This window comes from Rousettus aegyptiacus, unplaced genomic scaffold (assembly GCF_014176215.1).
Source record: "Rousettus aegyptiacus isolate mRouAeg1 unplaced genomic scaffold, mRouAeg1.p scaffold_m13_p_5, whole genome shotgun sequence".
Classification (NCBI taxonomy): Eukaryota; Metazoa; Chordata; class Mammalia; order Chiroptera; family Pteropodidae; genus Rousettus; species Rousettus aegyptiacus.
In genome coordinates this window covers 101,060,879-101,080,318 of record NW_023416308.1, presented here as the reverse complement: position 1 = coordinate 101,080,318, position 19,440 = coordinate 101,060,879, and the positions used below count along the sequence as shown (strand labels likewise).

Genomic DNA, 19,440 nt, shown 5'->3' with positions numbered 1-19,440 from the left:
GTTCCCTACCACGTGAATCTTGGAATAAAGGATGTACATCTGAAGAGTTATGTCTCATCCCATGGTACTTTCTATGTACTCTTGCAGTTAATATTTCCAAGCTAGGCTGGACCCAAGAGACATCCAAGTGGCACTTTACACATACATAATTAAACACATAAAACCCTGAATTAAGAGCTTGTACTTAAAAACAACACCATTCAATATGCTCGACATGGGCTAGAAGCCATTAACTCCTAGCTAGCTGGCCTACGGAAACCAAGGTTTTATTTACTTTTCTATTATAGGCAGATCACAAGAAACAAGCATACTAGCTAGAAAGTATCAAGGCTTAAGAAAGATTTGTTCCAAAAAAGTGTTACTGAAATACACTGAGAAAGATGGAACAAGATCAGGAGCAGGATGCTACATAAAAGAAAAGCATCAGAGTTTACACTGACTGGAAATTTCAGAAATGCATATTCTATTAGCAAAATTTCCTGCAAGGTTTAAAGCAGCCTACTCTAAAAATGACCCCCAAATTTTTGGACTCCATGAAACAGACTATGAAGGCTCTAACTACCTTCTCAACAGGTCAAAAGGTCCATGTTTACTCCTCTTTTTTTCGTTTGAATGGCTACTATTCTAAAATAAAAAAATAAAAAAGCAGAAAACCTTTTCAGATACTACAACCTAGCCTCACTCCGACAGCCCATTGCACTCCCAGCATGCCAGTGTCCATGGAAACTTTCAAATTGGGAATCTCAAAATTAAGGATTCTGTATAGCTGCCAGCGTTTATTTGAGCATTTTACTCCAAGAGAGCTCCTTCCAAATCTCTGCCAGGCTCCAGTGAAGACAGGCAAGGGAAGAGCTTCATCAGCAACCAGGAGGGCAGAGTCCTTTCTCGGTGGATAGCTAAACTTCCCATTTCTTGTGTCTTTTGTCTATGAGTGGAAAACCCACTCTTGGTGAGTAAAACAACTGCACATTCCTAAGGCTTGAAAATTAACCAGGAGCCTAGGAACACAGCAAACATGAACTATGAACTACATTTCATTATCAACATTCTCAGTGCTGTCAAACATTATCCTGAGAACCTGGTCAGAAGCCTGAATTGCTGAGTTTACAATGGGGTGTTCAGAAGGGTGGAGAAAAGGTTATTAAAGTGAACATTTAATCTCTTCCTTAAACCATTTTTCTCATCTTAATCAGAAGCCTCTAGACAAAAGCAGTCATTTGTATCCTCTTTCCTCCTTTCATCAGCCTCATTTTGTTAACAGAGCACCATGGGATTTCTACCTCAGTTATTACTTAGTTACTTCAAGCAGTCACTCAATGAAGTAATAATGATATTTATTGCTGTTATTATTTCTATTATAAAAGACTATAAGAAATATGCCAAAATGGTGAAGTAGCTATCTCTGAGTGATGGCATTAAGTACTTTTTTTACTTTTCTATCTGAATTTTCTATAAAGTGTAAAACTTATTTATTCTTTAACAACAATTACTTCTACAAGTGTGGCTCAAAGAAAAAAATTAACTCCTCAATAAAATAATAGCAAATTGAATCCAACAATGTATAAAAAGAATTATACACAACAACCAGGTAAGGTTTATACCAGGGATGCAAGGCTGGTTCAACATATGAAAAAGAGTTCATATAATCCATCACGTCAACAAGCTAAAGAAGAAAAAAATCATATGATCATATTAATAGGTGCAGAAAGAACATTTAACAAAATCTAACATCTATTTATGATAACCCTGCAACCTAGGAATAGAGAACTTTCTCAACTTCATAAAAACATCTACAAAAAATCTATAGCTAACATCAAACTTAATGGTGAGAAACTAGTTTTCCTGCTAACATCAGGAACAAGGTAAGGATGTATCCTCTCACTACTCCTTTTCAACATCGTACTGAAAACCCTACCTAATGAAATAAGACAGATAAAGAAAATAAAAGGTTTACAGTTTGGGAAGGTATAAATACAGCTGTCTTTGGTCACAAATAAGATCATGTGTGTAGAAAATTCAAAAGAATATACAAAAAATTCCTGAAATTAATAAGCTATTATAGCAGATACAAAGTTAATACAGCAGTCCCCCCTTTTCCATAGAGGATGTGTTCATGATCCCCAGTGGATGCCTAAAACCATGGACAATACTGAACCCTATATACACTGTGTTTTCTCCTATATATACATAGCTATGAGAAAGTTTAATTTATAAATTAGGTACAGAAATAAATTAACAATAATAATAAAAATAGAATAATTATAACTATATACTGTAAAACAAATTATGTGAATGTGGTTTCCCTCTTTGATAACTGACCTGATAACTAAGATGGCTACTAAGTGACTAACAGTGAGCAGTGGATACAGTATGGATACACTGGACAAAGGGATGATTCACTTCCCAAGCAGGATAGTGTGAGACTTCATTACTCTACTCAGAATGGCAGACAACTTAAAACTTACGATTTGTTTATTATTGGAATTTTTCATTTAATATTTTTGACCATAGGTAACTGAAACTTGCAGAAAGTGAAACCACAGATAAGGGGGACTATTGTATACAAAAGTCAATCACTTTCTTATATACCAGCAATGAACAAATTAAATTTGAATTTAAAAACACAATACCATTTACATTAGCACCAAAAAATGAAATATTTAGGTATAAAACTAATAAAATATATATGAAATCTATGAGAACTACAAAACTCTGATGAAAGAAAGCAAGGAAGAACTAAATAAATATAAAGATTGTCTTTATTCATAGATAGAAGACTAACTATTGTCAAGATGTCAGTTCTTCCCGACTCAATCGGCAGATTCAGTGCAATCCCAATTAAAATCTCAGCAGGTTATTTCGTGGATATTGACGAACTGATTCTAAAGTTTAGATAGAGAGGCAAAAAACCCGATCAGTCAACACAATATTGGAGAAGAACAAAGTTAGAGGACTGACACTACCTGACACTACTCCACTTCAAGACTTACTATGAAGCTACAGTAATCAAGACAGTGTGGTTGGGTTAAATAATGAATGTATCGGTAGAGAGCCCAGATATAGATGTACATAAATATAGTCAACTGATCTTGAGCAAAGGAGCAGAGGTAAGGCAACAGTGAAAAGAGTCTTTTTAACAAATTGTGCTGAAACAACTGGCCATAGACTGACATCTTTCACAAAATTTAACTCAAAATAGATCACAGACCTAAATATAAAATGCAAAACGATAAAAACTTCTAAAAGATAACATAGAAGAAAATCTAGATGACCTTGGGTATGACAACTTTTTAGATATAATTTCAAAGACATTATCCATGAAAAAAATAATTGATAAGCTGGACTATGTTAAAATTAAAAATCTATCTGTGAAAGAAACTGTTAAGAGACTGAGAAGACAAACTACAGACAGGAGAAAATATTTGCGAAAGATACATCTGATAAAAGACTGTTATCCAAAATATGCAAAATATGCAAAGAACTCTTAAAACTCAAAAGTAAGAAAACAAATAAGTTAATTTAAAAATGGGCCAAAGACCTGAACAGACATTTCACCAAAGGAGACATACAGATGGCAAACAAGCCCAGGAAAGATGCTCAACATCATCTGCCTAATCAACCTAGGCTCTTTAACCCAAACCTACTCTCACCTGAACCACTAACTTGCTGAAACAAAATTCTAAGTCACAAAGAGTTTCTGGGTAATTTAAAGAAACTGTTTAGAATCTTGGTCCTCCCTCCACCTTGTTCTAGGCCAGTGCTCTCTCTTATCTCCACTTGGCCATGAATTCTTGGCTAATCTTGACCTCAAATCCCACCTTTTGTCCTTCATACTTAGTAACTAACTACTCGTGCTGTCACTCCCTCCTCCTTGGTGTTCAGACCTTATTTTTGTCTTACATACTCAGCTTCGCTTGTACCTTTGACTCTCAGAATAACATTCTCTGAGATAGAAACCCCGTATTTCAGTCAGAATACTCCAGCCTTCCTCTATTTCTATCAGAGTGCTTCCTCCTGAGACAAATTTTGGCACTAGAACCTAAGTGCTATAATATTCTTTAACATATGACCCTGCAACATGATTCTTCTGTATTTCCTCCCTTCCATGGTTTTCCCTCCCCCACATAGACATGAATATACATGGTCACATGCATACACATATCAAAGGCTCAGGATCATGTTTCCTAGAGGCTTTGTATTTGAAAGATCCTAAGAAACACTCGAATTGAATATGTTAATCAGCTGTGAAGCGGATAGCCACTGTGTGCCCCTAGTCATCTGAGAGAGAGGGGTCATAGCAGACTGACAAGCAGTGCTTAGTGAGAGAGATGGGGATCTAACAGCTATGGTTATAGAATCATTGCCCAGCAACCTCCCCTCCCAGGGCTGCTTGTTCATGCTGTCAGTTGCTATGACTCTATTGTCATGACAACTTGATGTGTAACCCAGTGTGATGGCACTGAACTGGATACACCAGAGAACAGTTCAATGGGATGCTGGGCTCACTCTGAATCAATACTACTACTTGCTCTTAAGATGCTTCTCTCTTTGTTGGACTTAAGGGTAGCAATAAAGAAAGCAATCATGAACTTCTGAGCAACACGTTTCCGGAGTGAACAGGAAAATAATCCTAAGTGACCCCCCCTATAAAAATGTGAAAGTAGAAGAGGGAGTCCCCAGAGATACCTGGGGCCTGTAACAAATGAGAATAAGTCTAAGAACTGCTATTTCACTTGTTTTCTTGATTTCTTTTCACCTTAACCTAGGCACAAACTAGAAGGACAGCTTCTGCCTCAGGAATTATCATGCAGGAGGTGGGAGGTGGAAACCAGCAACAAAAGTTTCAAGGGACAATTAAACAGAAAATATACTATTTTAAGCTTCTTAGACTTTAATATACAAAGAAAGGCTATTTTATTTGCTGAAGATTAATTTTAAAACAGGCCCCACCCCCATCTCCATTCCATTCTCTACCTAAACACCTTCCCTGCAAAGCCACAGCTATTTGTAAACTATTAAAACTGTAGAACCCAAACAACTGCTCACCAACAGGAATACTCAGGAAAGGGTGCTGAGGTGTAGGTCTCAAGCTTTTTGAGAGTCAAAACAGTAAAGCTCATAGAGTTTTCTGTGGTAGAGAAAGGTTTCAGTATTGGCTCTGAGAACTTGATGTTTCTGAAGCTTAGAAAGGCAGGAGTTTCTTCATTCATAAAATACAGGGAATAATACTATTCTCAGATACAAAATATGTGGAAAGAATTTAGTACTCTCTGAGCACACAGGAACATCAGCCAGAACTGTTCTTTTGATCCAGACAACAGTATTCATGAACATTACCTATGAACATTATCAAGTGCTTTTCATATGGTTCCCACTGAGCTCTCGCAGATAGAGAGTCCCTAATTAGTTTTCTTAGAGAAAGACTACATACTTGGGTGTACAGATTCTAATTCCCTAAAGTAGAAGGAGGAGTCCCTGAGATACCCAGCATCCTCTCCAGAACCTGTTACAATCCTAAGCACTAAAGAGTAAGGATGTCAATCTCGGGCTCCTTGTCTCAGTTTCAGTAAATGGCCACAGGCTGTCAGGGAATAACGGTTGTCTTTTCTGTTTGACAAGATTAAATACAGTCTATGCCAATGATACAGAAGGAAAGTAGAGAGCACAGGGAGGCTAGGAAACATTCTGCTCCTCAGCACTTACACCTAGTCTGCAGTACAGTCAACTCCTCGATCTCACAACTTGCCTCTATTATATAGCAGGTCTTCAAACATTTTTTCATTATAATGTTGAGATGACAAAGGAACTTAACTCTTGTTTATATCTGATAGCCTATGGTAAAATTTGTCTCGTTAAATGTCATTTTGCTTAAAATTGCAGAACCTATTGATGGCGTTAATTGAGGACTTACTGTATTTCTCTTTTGCAGACTGAAACTCTATTACACCCCCCTGAGCAGTTAACAATCTGCTTACCTAAGAACCACAGCGTATGTTTAACTACAGTTGCTAAAACATTTTTCAGGACCCCAAAAACCATAATACCAATCATCATCCACCATATGTTATTTCCTTCACAAAGTTTCTGTTTTCAGGGTACCCACTAATGAAGATGTAATATGACTGGTCCTATTTTATAGATGAACTGAAGGCTCATACAAATCAAGTGATACAGGTAATAAGTGCTAGTATATAGACTTACATCATCTGACTCTAATGTCTGTGTTCTTTTACCATAAAAGTAAAGCATCTCATACTCAAAATAAGTTTTTCCCCTGCAAGTCTTAACAAATTCTATATTGGTATTCCATCCCCAACATGTCTTCCATAGGTATAAAGTTAATAACTTTCTATAACTATAACTAATTCTACATAATGATCATAGAAAGGCAATTTATTGGCATCATTAGCTCTGTGGCCCTGGACAAGCCATTAAATCTCTTAAGTCTTTGTTTCTTCATCTGTAAAATGGGGATTGTGTCTAACCAGGATGAGTTAGGAATTAGGTGGTATCATAGAATATTCCATCGGCTACAGAAATAAACAAAAGCGATTCAATAAGGGGATGGTCAATAATTGGATCACCGGGTTGAATGGAAGTTCTTTCTCCACACAGCTGCAAAGACCTGATGGGTTTTGCCCTTTGGCTAAATGTAGAGTCAATCAGGGGAACAGCATCATTCTCATATTTTCTGTTTACAGTCGGTCCTCTATATCTAGGGTTCTGCATCCATGGATTCAACCAACCACAGATTAAAAATATTGGGGGGAAAAAAGTTATGTTGCTGCTGATATGTACTATGTGGTTAAACTTGTGATGGTTGAGTTGGTACAGAACATGTACAGACTTTTTTCTTGTCATTATTTCCTAAAGAATACAGGCATACCTTGGAGATGTTGCAGATTTGGTTCCAGACCACTGCAATAAAGCAACTAATACGTAATCTTTTTGCTGGTGGTAAGTCTTGTCTTCAATTTGTAAAAAAATGCAACGTCTGTGACACACAATAAAGTGAGCCACAATAAAATGAGGTGCACTATAACAACTCTTTACATAGCTTTTATATTGAATTAGGTAAATACTCTAGAAATGATTTAAAGTATACTGGAGGATATGTGTAGACTATATGCAAATACTACACTATTTCATATAAGTTACTTGAACATCCTCTGAATTTTGGTATCCACGGGGGTCTCGGAACAAAAAACCCCTGTGAATAAGGAGGGGAGACTTAATATATACACAAGCATCTGCATATAAACCTGAGGTAGACTGAAGAGTTACAACGTATAGTTTTAGCTTCAAGATCTTTAAAAAAACCAAACCACCTTTTTCCTTGAGCAAACTGATGAACAAATGGCTGAACTAACAGGAAAAGGGAAGAAAGGGGGACAGGAGAGACGTAGGCCTTTAAACAAAAGTCTGGATGGTTTTTGTCACTATTATCACAGTAAAGTTTTAGATCTAGGTACCCAGGCTCTAAATTAAATGTCAAATACAATCCTGCACTGGAAACGTGAAGCATGGCTGCTATGGGGAGTCCTGACAGCTCCACTCCTCTCTCCACATTGGCTGGGTAATCGGCTCTTCAAGCTTTGGCAGTTAATTATCAAGTCTCCTATCAGTGCAGAGGAGCTGGAGCAGGGAGAGGACATCACAATGTGTTAATTTTATTAAGTCATGTAAAGCTCAATCCCTTTGCTTTCCAGCAATGTTCCAGCCCACTAGGTAGCTCAGAAACCATGTCCACCCTAGTTTTAAAATGCCTGGAGTTGGTTTCCACAGTCCTTCAGTGAGGACCTTTGGGCTCCAGCAGAAAGAGAACAGCCAAAGGATAAAGCTGCAGGGGTAGGGAAAATAAAGAGAGAACAAGAATCCCAGTGATGTTTACTTTAAAGTGGGGATATATCTCCTAGCATGTCTCTTAAATGTGACACTTAATTTCTTTTATGACTCTTAATTTCTTTTTCCTTTAATTTGAAACCAGGCAGTTTTGCTAGAGAGTTTGCTCCATAACAATAAACATAATTGTTTCTTTGCATTGATTCCTTGTTTCTATTGGACACACAGCTGCACACTTCCAAGACAGATATATCTGCCTTGATTCAAACTGGCAATAGAGCTGCACTGAACTAATGCAGGCAAGGAAGCCAGGCAAAACCCACAGATTCAGCCAGCCAGCCAGCTAGCCAGGCAGCAACACCAAGAGGTCCCGACTACTGAGATTTAACTCAATTTATTTTCATGTTATTATCACTCAAAAAGGTAGCCGTGGCCCTCTAAAACCTGCAATCCATAAGTGTCACTAATCCTGGGAAGTGTTAATTGATCCAAGTATGGAATCTAGTTAGTTATAAACAGGTGGCTTATTTTTCCTCCACAAGGGCTGGAAAGTCTCCTGAAGTCAGGGGAGGGGGGGGGAAGAAAAGCTTACCCCCATGTACTCTTGCCCTTCTGCTGGAAGCAGGGGTGGTTCTCAGGACTAGGACAAAGCCGGCAGCAGCCACCATTTACAGGATGTAGGACTCAACACTTTAAATAGATCACCTCATTTAATTTTCCTAACAACCAAATGATGTATTCTTATTCCCTATTTAGCAGTTGAAAAAAGCAAAAAAACCTGAGAAATGGAGAAGTTAAGTACAGGACCTGTCCAATCAATAGCTATCAATGCTAGAGGGAACATGTCCTGGTGCAGTCTGATTCCAGAGCCTGAGCTTTTAATAACTGGAATAGTGCCTCCCCCTGACAGAGGCTAACATCAGGTTTCTGACCCTCATCCCTGACTACAAAGAAAAAAGACTATTCACAGTTGATACTTCAAGTGAAGGGCTGAAAAAACTGATTCAGACAGTAATCTCTCTCTCTCTCTCTCTTCCTTCCTCCCCCTCTCTCAACCATCTTTTAAAATATAATTCATGTATCATACAACTCACCCATTTCAGGTATACAAATCGCTGTTTTTTAGTATATTCACAGAGTTGTGCAATCATCACCACAATCAATTTTAGAATAGTTTCATCAATCCAAAAAGAAACTGCATATCCATTAGCAATCATCCCCCACCTCATTCCTCCATTTCCCTCGGCCCCAGGCAACAATTAAATCTACTTTCTTTCTCCATAAATTTGCCTATTCTGGACATTCCATATAAATGGAATCATGCAATATTTGGTATTTTGTTACTGGCTTCTGGTTACTTAGCATGTTTTTCAGGGTTATCCTTGTTGCAGCATGTATCAGTAATTCATTTCTTTTTATTGCCAAATATCCCACTTTATGAATATATTGCATTTTATTTTCCATTCATCAATTGGGTCATTTCACATTCTGGATAGTATGAATAAGTGTGCTGTGTTTGTATGGACATGTGTTTTCATTTCTGTTAGATATATACTCAAGAATGAAATTGCGGGTCATGTAGCAACTCTGTTTAAATGTTTGAGGAACTGCCAAACTGTTTTTCCAAAGTGACTGCACCATTTTACATTCCCACTAGAAATGTATGAAGGTTCCGATTTTTCCACATCCTTGTCAAATGGACAACACTTCTCTTTACTGGGAAAACTACAGAGCTGTAGTTCAAAAGCTATCAACCTGCTCCAGCTGTGCTATAACTGCCTGGGTGACCTCAGGCAAGAACCCTTACTCTCAGTCTCCTCATCTGAATATTGGGGGGATTGGAGCAGGTGGCCTTAGGCTTCTCATTGAGCTCTATATTTATTCAGTCACATCATGTGAGACAACCAGTGGGAAGGTAGATGCTGTGAAATGGATGTGTAGGGGCTGACTGTACAATGGTGTACCTGACTTTGTAATAATTCAGTTACCACTGTGCCTGGGATGGAGAACCTGTCATACCTGTCTCAAAAACAAACAAACAAAAATCCTTACAGAACCTGCTTATTAGGAAGAAAACGGAAATGCCTTATTAGGTGAAATTTTCATTTGGCAATAATGGCAGGTGGGCCTTCAGGATTTTAGTTTTCTAAAGTGGAGTTCAAAAATGGAAGTGGATTCAAATGATAAAAATGTATGCATTTGTAAGGAATAATTTTAGGTGATAAAAGTGGCATACAAACTGTATGTATATGTATACATATACTCACAATACTTATCTGTATGTACATGTATACACACACACACAGAAATTTTCTATCTAAATGGCAAAGCACGAAAATATTAACCAGTTTTTTCATAGGTGTGTCTCAAAGTGTGGTGTATTTACCATATGCATCAGGATAATCCAGGCTGCATACTTAAAAAGCAGATCTCAGACTATCAAAGTAGATGCTCTAGGTAGGGCTCAAGAATCTGCATTTTTAAAAAAGTATTCAAAGTTTACAAGCTACTGTGGGTAATAAGAGAATGGCTGATCTTTTCTTTCTTCTTTATATTTGTCTGTATTTTCCACATTTTTCAACAGAGAACATGTATTACTTTTATAACTGGTGGACAGGGAAAGGGGAAGTTGTTATAGTTTGATAAAGATGGTGAAGGAGAACAAAGAGCTTGTTTTTTTTTCCTTTCTGCTGTCCAAGCAACTATGAAGGATAAAAAGGGGTCATTTGCTTCTGGGTGGATTCCATGTCTCAGAGCCTAGAAAGGACCCAAGAAAAGCAAAGGTATTTTTCCCATTTGGTGTCCTCCATCAGTAAGAAGAAATTACTGAAGCAGCTGCCTGAGTTCTTCATTTAGCCAGGGCTACATGTGCTTGGGCTGTTATGGTTCCTTTGCCATCGCTCCACATTTTCTAGTCCTGGGACTCTAGGATTGTGAGGAGCTGTGGCTGCAGGATCCAGTAAAGGCAGGTAAAAGAAGAGTGTGAAGAAAAAATAATCAGTGAAGAATCATATTGCTAGAGATGACAAGCTATGTGTGTGTGTATATACACACTCATCTGAGTTCAACTATTATGTAAAGGTAAAGAACATGGAGTAAGACAAAGATGAAATTAAGTCCTGGTCTCATCACTTTCTAATAACTTAGTTCATTTAAGTCTTGGACTGCTCATATATAAAACAGGGCAAATAATATTTCTTTTCATAAGGTTGTTGTAACAGATAATATACATCTATTACCATATGCCAGGTACCACACTAATAGAGCTTGAGGATTCGGAAATAAACACAATTCATGCCCTCCAAGATTACTACTTACAACTTCTTTATAAAAAGTGTAGAACTAGGTCAATAATTTTAACACTCTAACCAAAGAGACACTTCTGAATGAATCAACTTGAAAACTGAGGCATCTCAACTCTCTGTTTCTGTGGCTGGCTCAACATTGCCTCAGTACATGCTTCTGTCTTGGAGCAGGGCATGGACCAGCACCTGATGAATAAGAGGACACTAACAACAAGTATTCAATATAGGCTTTGCATATATCCATTACTATTTGTACATACAAAATATTTCATTTTAATAATAGTGTGATTAGCGCAACAGAGTGAAGAAGTGGGCTTTGTTCCACATTAATGACATCAGCTATTAAAAAGGATTGTAATGTTATCTATGGAAAGTTATATATATACTAAATAAAAGAAAATAAAACAATTCTCAGATCTATTTAACTTTATGTTGTCATTCCTTCAGTTTACACTTCAGTAAGAACACCTGTAGAAACTGGAGAAAAATGAAGAAAAACACTTGACACATTTTTGGCAGTATTAGTATGACCACATTCCATATTTAATACCACTCCAGTCAGACAGAATAACATGAGCCACTTGATTCAAGTTTTAAGACACTTTTTAAAAAATAACTTCTTATCAGATTAGTATGAATTCGAGATACAGGTGGCCCTGGAAGCATAGAGGTTTGGGCTAAGTTTGGCCTGCAGCTGAACCCCTCTCAGGACTGTGCCGCTGGACACCTACTTCACAAATCCCCACTAATAAGACCAGGAGACTTAGGAGTTTTGCTTAGTACATAGAAACAGACACGGGAAGGCAGCCAAAATGGGAAGACAAAGAAGCAGAAACCATATGAGAGAAAAAAACACAGATCCAGATATAATAGAGTCAAGTAATCTAATGGATGCAGAATTCAAAACACTAGTTATAAAGATGCTCAATGAACTTTTGGGAAGTGTAGATAAACTCAGCGAGAACTTCAACAAAGAAACAAAAAAACATAAAAATGAAGTGGAAATTATAAAAGGGAACTAATCTGAAACGAAGAACACATTATCTGAAATGAGAGGTCTATTAAATGGAATCGACAAAGTAAACTAAGAAGAGGATCAAATGCCCTACCTAGAGGACAGGAAAACCAATCAGGACACTCTATCGGAATGGCAAGAAAAATGGTACCGAGACTATAAAAATAATCTAAGGAGGATATTGGACACTATCAAGGCTCCAAATATTCTGATCGGCATAACTGAAGAAAATCAAGATGTTGAACAGCTGTTTGAAGAAATAATGATGGAAAACTTCCCTAACCTGGTGAAGGAAATGGACTTAAAACCCCAGGAAGCTCAGAGAATTCCAAAAATCAGGGATCCAAAGAGGCCCACACCAAGACACATCATAATTAAAATGCAAAGATTAAATACAAAGAAAGAACATTAAAAGCAGCAAGAGAAAAACAAATAATTACATATAAGGGAAAACCCATAAAACTGGCAGCTGATTTTTCAAAAGAAACTGTGCAGGACAGAATGGCTTGGCAAAAAACATTCGAAAGGATGAAGACACAAGATATACAACCAAGAACAATTTATCCAGCAAAGCTATCATTTAGAATTGAAGGACAGATAAAGTGCTTCCTAGACAAAAATAAGCTAAAAGAATTTATCACCACCAAACCAGTATTACAGGAAATGTTGGAGGGACTTCTTTAAGAATTAAAAACGTATCAAAAACAGGAATAAAGAATGGTAATAACTATATTCCTATCAATAAGTACCTTAAATGGAAAAGAATTAAGTGCTCCAACCAAAAGATAGAGTGGCTGAAAGGATAAGAAAACAAGACCCCTACATATGAAAAGGAAGGGGATGGAAAAAGATATTGCTTTGATGGACCTAGAAGGTATTTAAGTCAGACAAAGAAAGACAAACACTATATGATTTCATTTGTATGCGGAATCTTAGGAATAAAAAGAACAAACTAATCAAAAACAGACTCACAAATATAGTGGACAATTTGGTTTCAGACAGAGAGGAGGAGGGTTGGGGGGGCTAGGAGAATGGGGTAAAGGGCTAAAGAAGTACAAATTAATAGCTGATGGATGGTCACGGGGATGGGGAGCACGGCATAGGGAATGCAGTTAGCATTAGTATGTTGGCTAGGTGGAGGGTAAGGGGAGGGAGGATGTAGTTGGGGGATCGTTTTATGAACTATATAGATGTCTAACCAATGTACTGTATACTTGAAACTAAATTAAAAAAATAATTTTTCAAAAAAAGAGAAGATAGAAGGTTATTTTGAATGAGCTTCTGTTATGCTTTTAGTCCAATGCTTTCTGAGAGACTGGGCAGAGGAAAAAAGAGAAGGGAATTGATGTGTTTTCCAAGCTTCACTTTTCCTCTGAGTAAACTTTGAAAGATAACAGCCTTGTTACCACAAAGGAAAGCTGTAAAGAACTCAGAACACTTAAATTTCCTAAAAAATCTCTGCACATACACACACTCACACACAGAGTAACCATCTTTTAATTTCCCTAAAGTCTACCATAAATATAAGAAATCTACAGACAAAAATCCTGCTTTGTGCAATAGATGTTTCCAAAAAGTTTGGCTGAAAAAAATGTCTGCAACCTGGACCATGTAAACACTCGATCTTGTAAACAAAGTTCTAGATTTCTGCAGGTATGCACCCTTTAAAACAAAGCTCACCATAGCAACATGTATGCACATAACTTCATCTGGTCCTTAAATACCAACCATCACTGGCTCTGATTCCTACCCTCAGGCTCAATCCTACTGGCTGGGATTTGATGTCTCTGGCCAGTGCTCTAGTTTTGGAACTCAGCCCATGCCTGGACCATGGCATGGGCCTTAGAGTCCTCTTAAATCTTGACCAGGACCCCTTTCCTTCTTTTTGGCTTTGCTATTTCTCTGTTGGACATGACAGTTTAAAGGAATCCTGTCCTCTTAGGCAGCCTGAGGTGACTGCTCAGTCTACCTCCTTTTCCCTCCCCTATTCCTTTGCTACCTCATCTCAATTTATTTGTTTTCTAAGTCTAGGTTATTATGTATGTCATTTTTTTCAAAGTGGAAATCAGTTGGACTCATTTACAAGGGCTATTTGCTAAAAAGAATGAAACACATCAAAATAAGAGAGAAGGAAAATAGCCAAGGCCCACCACAGTCTCTAGCCACTCCAAACGCACTAAATCAGACAGTCTGGGGGTGGGGCACAACACTGTATTTTAACAAATCTTCCAAGTGATTTTCATGTACACTAAAGTTTAAGAACCACTGGTCTGAAAGAAAAGAGGGTATCTAAAAAATATTTTGGACAAAGTGAAGCATCTATTAAGAAGAATTAAGTCTATATTATAGACACGCAAAAAATAACTAAGATATTCTATGTAATAAAAACATAGATATTATTTGTGTAAAAGATCTTAGTGATGTATTTCCACATAGAAATGTCTAGAATTGTTAATAGTGGTTAACTAGGGGGAAATTCGTTTTACCTTTCCTTTATGGATATCTGTATTTTTAAATCTATAAATATATATTATTTTTTTAATTTAAAAAAATGGTTAATCTAGGCTTCTTCCACTCTTCCTGACAAACTTCAAGGTAAAAATTAACTCAGTCCCAGGAGACTTTTGTATCTGGACTAATCAAGCCTTGTGATGCTTTAGGAGATTCTGGAGGAAGTGCGGTAGAGACAGTGCTCCGTGCTCCACGATTCCATCAGTGTTTCTATGTAAAGCTGCTGTACCAGGAATTGACAGGTCACAAACCTTGAGAGATTCTGCCTTTCTTAAATATGGCCAATTTTAAAAAGGGATGGTGGGGTTCTGAGAGAAAACAGAACAGACTCAGAACAGACTCAAAACTTAAGGATTTTCTTGGCAGACACCAAGTTATTTCTGGGAAATTTTTCTTTGTTGCAGAAATGATGTATTTAAGTGTCCCATTTTTTACCATCCCTCACTTTGTCATCTGGTAGTCATTCTACAATTATGGTGGTCTTTCTTCATGCTGGCTCCAGATAGATTAGATTAGATAGATTAGACAGATTAGATAGATAGATAGATAGATAGATAGATAGATAGATAGATAGATAGATAGATAGATAGACAGACAGACAGATAGATAGCCAGCCAGCCAGCCAGCCAGCCAGCAGATGCATATGACAGAGTAGAAAGAGGCCTGAAAATAAAATCGACTGGTGGGAAATAATCCAGGGCAAGGTAAAGAAAAGATAAAAAAGAGGTGAGTATGTATACATATATCCAAGATCAAGTCAGATCCCAACAAATATTGTTTAGTTTATGATGCATCATGGGAAAATCCTGAAGTTTCCACAAGTTGCTCTCATGGGACCACTCAATTCTTTCACCTTTGGCAAATTTCCCATCAGAAGTACTCCAAGCATTCATAAAGGATCCCAGAGCACTTGACCTGTATTATAATCATGCACAGAAGCCACTCAGTGAAATCTGTATATATCCTCTCATTTTTCGCTGCCTACGAGCATGTGGGTGTGGCAGAACCAGAAAATATAGTTGTCTCCTTCAGCATAGCTGATGTCTCAGAAACCACAGAAACTTGGTTAAAAAAAAGCTTTCAGTAATCTTTAGTAATTACTTGGTTCATCCTCACTAAAGGAAAACAACTTGTATCAGGGATCTTTCTACGTTGAGCTAAGAAAATTGATAAAGGTCACCCCAGTTTTCTTCTGTCTATCAAGATAACCTCTACCTCTGGAAACCTAACTACCACAGAAGAAATAGTACTTGAGCCCCCAATACTTTCAACGCTTTATGAAAATTATTTTGTAGATTGGTGACTGCGGCCACCTTTTGAAGAGCCTGTCATTGTCTGTGGCTCTGCCTCACACAGCATTTCAGATAAGAAAACAGAGGCGAAATGTGATTATATGGTAGGAAGATGAGACTTAGGGCTGGTCTACAGCATGATATAAAAGATAAAGCACAGGCACTGGAGTCAGAGTTTGAATCCCAGACTAAATTATACTAAACTTGGGACAAATGGCCCTACCTCTCTGAGTCTCAGTGTCCTTATCGATAATATAAATAATATCAATAATAAGCTACTTTATAGGGTTGCTGAAGTAATCATAAGTGTGCAAGAGTAGGAACAGGAATTAGTGTGTAATAAGTACAGAATTTCAGTTTGGGATAATGAATAAGTTCTGGAGATAGATGGTCGTGATGGTTACACAACAACATGAATATACTTAATGCCACTGAACTGTACACTTAAAAATGGCTGAAAAGGTAAATTTTATTATGTATATTTTACCACAATTTTTTTTAAGTATGTAAGGCTCCTAGCACAGCGCCTGGCTCTCAGGAGATGCTCAAGAAATGCTAGTCTTATGCCCCTTACGAGGAACTTTAAATGAAAGGGGAAAAAAAGGAAATATAAAAAAGTCAAATAATCATGCTCCTTTTCCAATTTAATTGTGAGACGCTTTGACTCTCAGGCAGAGCCAGCGGACACCACTACCAGGTGGTACCACAGTTAAATCTCTGGGTATGAGAAGAGAGGCTGGGTTAGTCATAATCTCTCTGGCATGTTCAGTTCCTAGTCCACACTCACCCTGAGTGGCATCTCCCAGAATATCAATCCTACAGCTCCCAACACCTTATAAAGAAAGCTGAGAAGCTTTAACCATTCCCCAGACCAGACTCCAGGCCGTGAGGACAAAAGCACCTGCAGTAGAAGCTGGCTCCTGGAAATGCCGAAGAGATAAGATACGAGTGCTGAACATCCACTGGATGGGTCTGGAGCCTGTTCCAGTCCCCAGCACTAAGCTGATCAGTATCTCAGATGCCTTTGGCTGAATTTAATGGACAGGGGACAGTGGTCTCAAAGGCTCAGTAAAGGATGATTAAAAATGCACTTGTCTGCAGTTCAGGGAAAACAATTAATGATTATATGTTGTAAGTCATAAAATACAGAAAGGGAAAAAATAGATGACTTATCTCTAGGCATATTAGAACACTGCTTTTGATGAGTAGGCTTAATTAGATCTTGATGCAGTGTTCAGATAGATGGTCATTAACATCCCTTGAACTTAGCTCAAGGAGAATGAAATACAGGTTTCCCTATTTCTATGAAAACTTTCACAAGCTGGTGTAAGGTGAAGAAGCAATTACCATTAATTTATATAGAAAAATTTCTGAGTGTTCCAGATCCAAAAAAATAACCTATCAAATCATACCAAATATGTTGAATTATGTCCAGTTCTATGCCGAGTGTAACACCTTTAGAAGTTCTCTTAGGCTTTTCTGGTACCTTAGGACACACCTTGCTAATGGATACACAAAATAAAGTGCAGATGCTCACAGACACAGCTCAAACCTATGGTGACTTGATGCTGAGTGTAGTTCTTGGGGAAGGAGCTTGGCAGGGCCACTCTTGCTACTAGGGGTATGTGCTGCCTCTATAACGACTCGCTGCAAAACAAAGGCTGAAGGCTATTTTTACTTCATAAAAGTAAAAATCTTCAGATTTCTTTCAGTTAGTAAAAACGGGTACTAAGGCAGGTCTTTTGTAAAAGCGAAGTGATGTAAACTGAACTTTCAAAAAGTGAGGGATACCCATACTTGGAGTATCAACCCTCGAAATTCCAAAATACTTACTTTAGGGTCTGAGCTCTTGAACTTTAACCTCTCCACCAACTCTATCATAGCCGCCTTTAATCCGCCTGAGTCTTTGCTCTAGAAAAAAGAAAAGTCAGGGGTCATTAGACAGCATTTTGTTGCTTTCCTGAACACAAACAGCATTTCATAGGACAATGAAACAGAAAGCAATTTTTCTCGTTCTCAGCCAATAGAACTAAACAACTAAAGAAAACAGCATTTCCTCTCATCCTCTTCTCTATCGACAAAGAGGGTTGGGGACATACATTGCCCAGTCACCTGAAAGAACTACTGGAATGAAAATTAAATGCAATTAGTACAGGCTGACTTGCTGCTTCATCACAGGGCTCAACTATGCCAGTGTTCACTCAGGGCCAAGGCTCTGTAAAAGAGATTTCCTTCTGGGATGTATATTTTATTACCTAGAGATTTCTATTTTAAACTTCTACACATCGAATACAGAAGTATGCAATATTAAATATCCTTATAAAAATAAAAACAAAGAAAATGCCCTGAGATATAATTGGAAATAGTATTACAGTATGCTGGTTGAGTACAAGTTTTTGAGTCAAACATATATTTTTGTCTGTGTCAAAAACCTGAGTACAGGTTTCACATTTGGGGTCTGTCAATAACTAGTTGATTAACCTCAGGCAAATTACTGACTTTCTCAAACCTTCTCCCCTTCTATAAAATGGGGATAACGAACAGGGTTAATATTAGGCTTAATCGAAATAGTGTTTGTAAAGGTATTAGCATAGTATGTGGCACACAGTTAAGTGCTCTACAAATGTCATCTTCTATTATTATTGTTCTTATTGCATTATAATGACTTAGATTAGTACAATCCAAAGAAATGTAATGTTAGCAACAAATGCAAGCCATATATGTAATTCTAAGTTTTCTAGTAGCCACAAAAATAAAGTGAAATTAACTTTATTATATTTTACTTAGTATATCTGAAATACAATCACTGAAACATGTAGTTTTAACATGAGGGTATTTTACAGTTTCATACTAGGTCTTTGAAATCTAGTATGTATTTCATACAGCCCAATTCAATTTGGACTAGCCATATTTCAACTGCTCCAAAACCATACTCAATATAGTGACTACTATATTTGTCGGTATGGATTTAGAGCAGAGATGCTAGAGCTACACTGTCTGGATTCAAATCCCATTTCTTAGACAAGTCACTTAGCCTCCCTGTGCCTCGATTTTTTTTATCTGTAATATGAAGCTAAACATGGTACCTATTTCATAGGGTTGTAATAAGATTAAATGAGATAATATATGTCAAGGTGCTTATCATAGGGTATATGGTAAATACAATAGATGCATGAGACATTTTTATTATTATTGTCAGTCTCCCTCACAATGTTTTAAATTCCTTAAGGGTTAAGAATTACATCTTTTTTTACCTCTGTACCTGCGCCTAGCATCAAGGTGGCATTTGAAAAAGTCTGCTAATGAAGAAAACTGGACTCTGGGTGGTAATCACATATTAGAATATATAGATGTCAAATTATAATGTACACCTGAAAATTAGACAACTGTATTAACAATGTTACCCCCAATAAACTTAATTAAAAAAAAAAATCTGCTGGAAAAATGAATGAATAAACATGAAATCTTAAGAAAT

The 19,440-nt window shown here is 37.3% G+C and overlaps 1 protein-coding gene across 1 annotated transcript in view; it reads right to left on the bottom strand.

The window, feature by feature from the left end:
- Window positions 1–19,440, bottom strand: part of TRIM44 (tripartite motif containing 44) — a 95,567-nt gene that overhangs the window by 60,867 nt on the left and 15,260 nt on the right. The window contains 1 exon segment of the mRNA XM_016123220.2: window positions 17,799–17,876. Within this exon segment, the coding sequence (XP_015978706.2) occupies window positions 17,799–17,876 (78 nt within the window).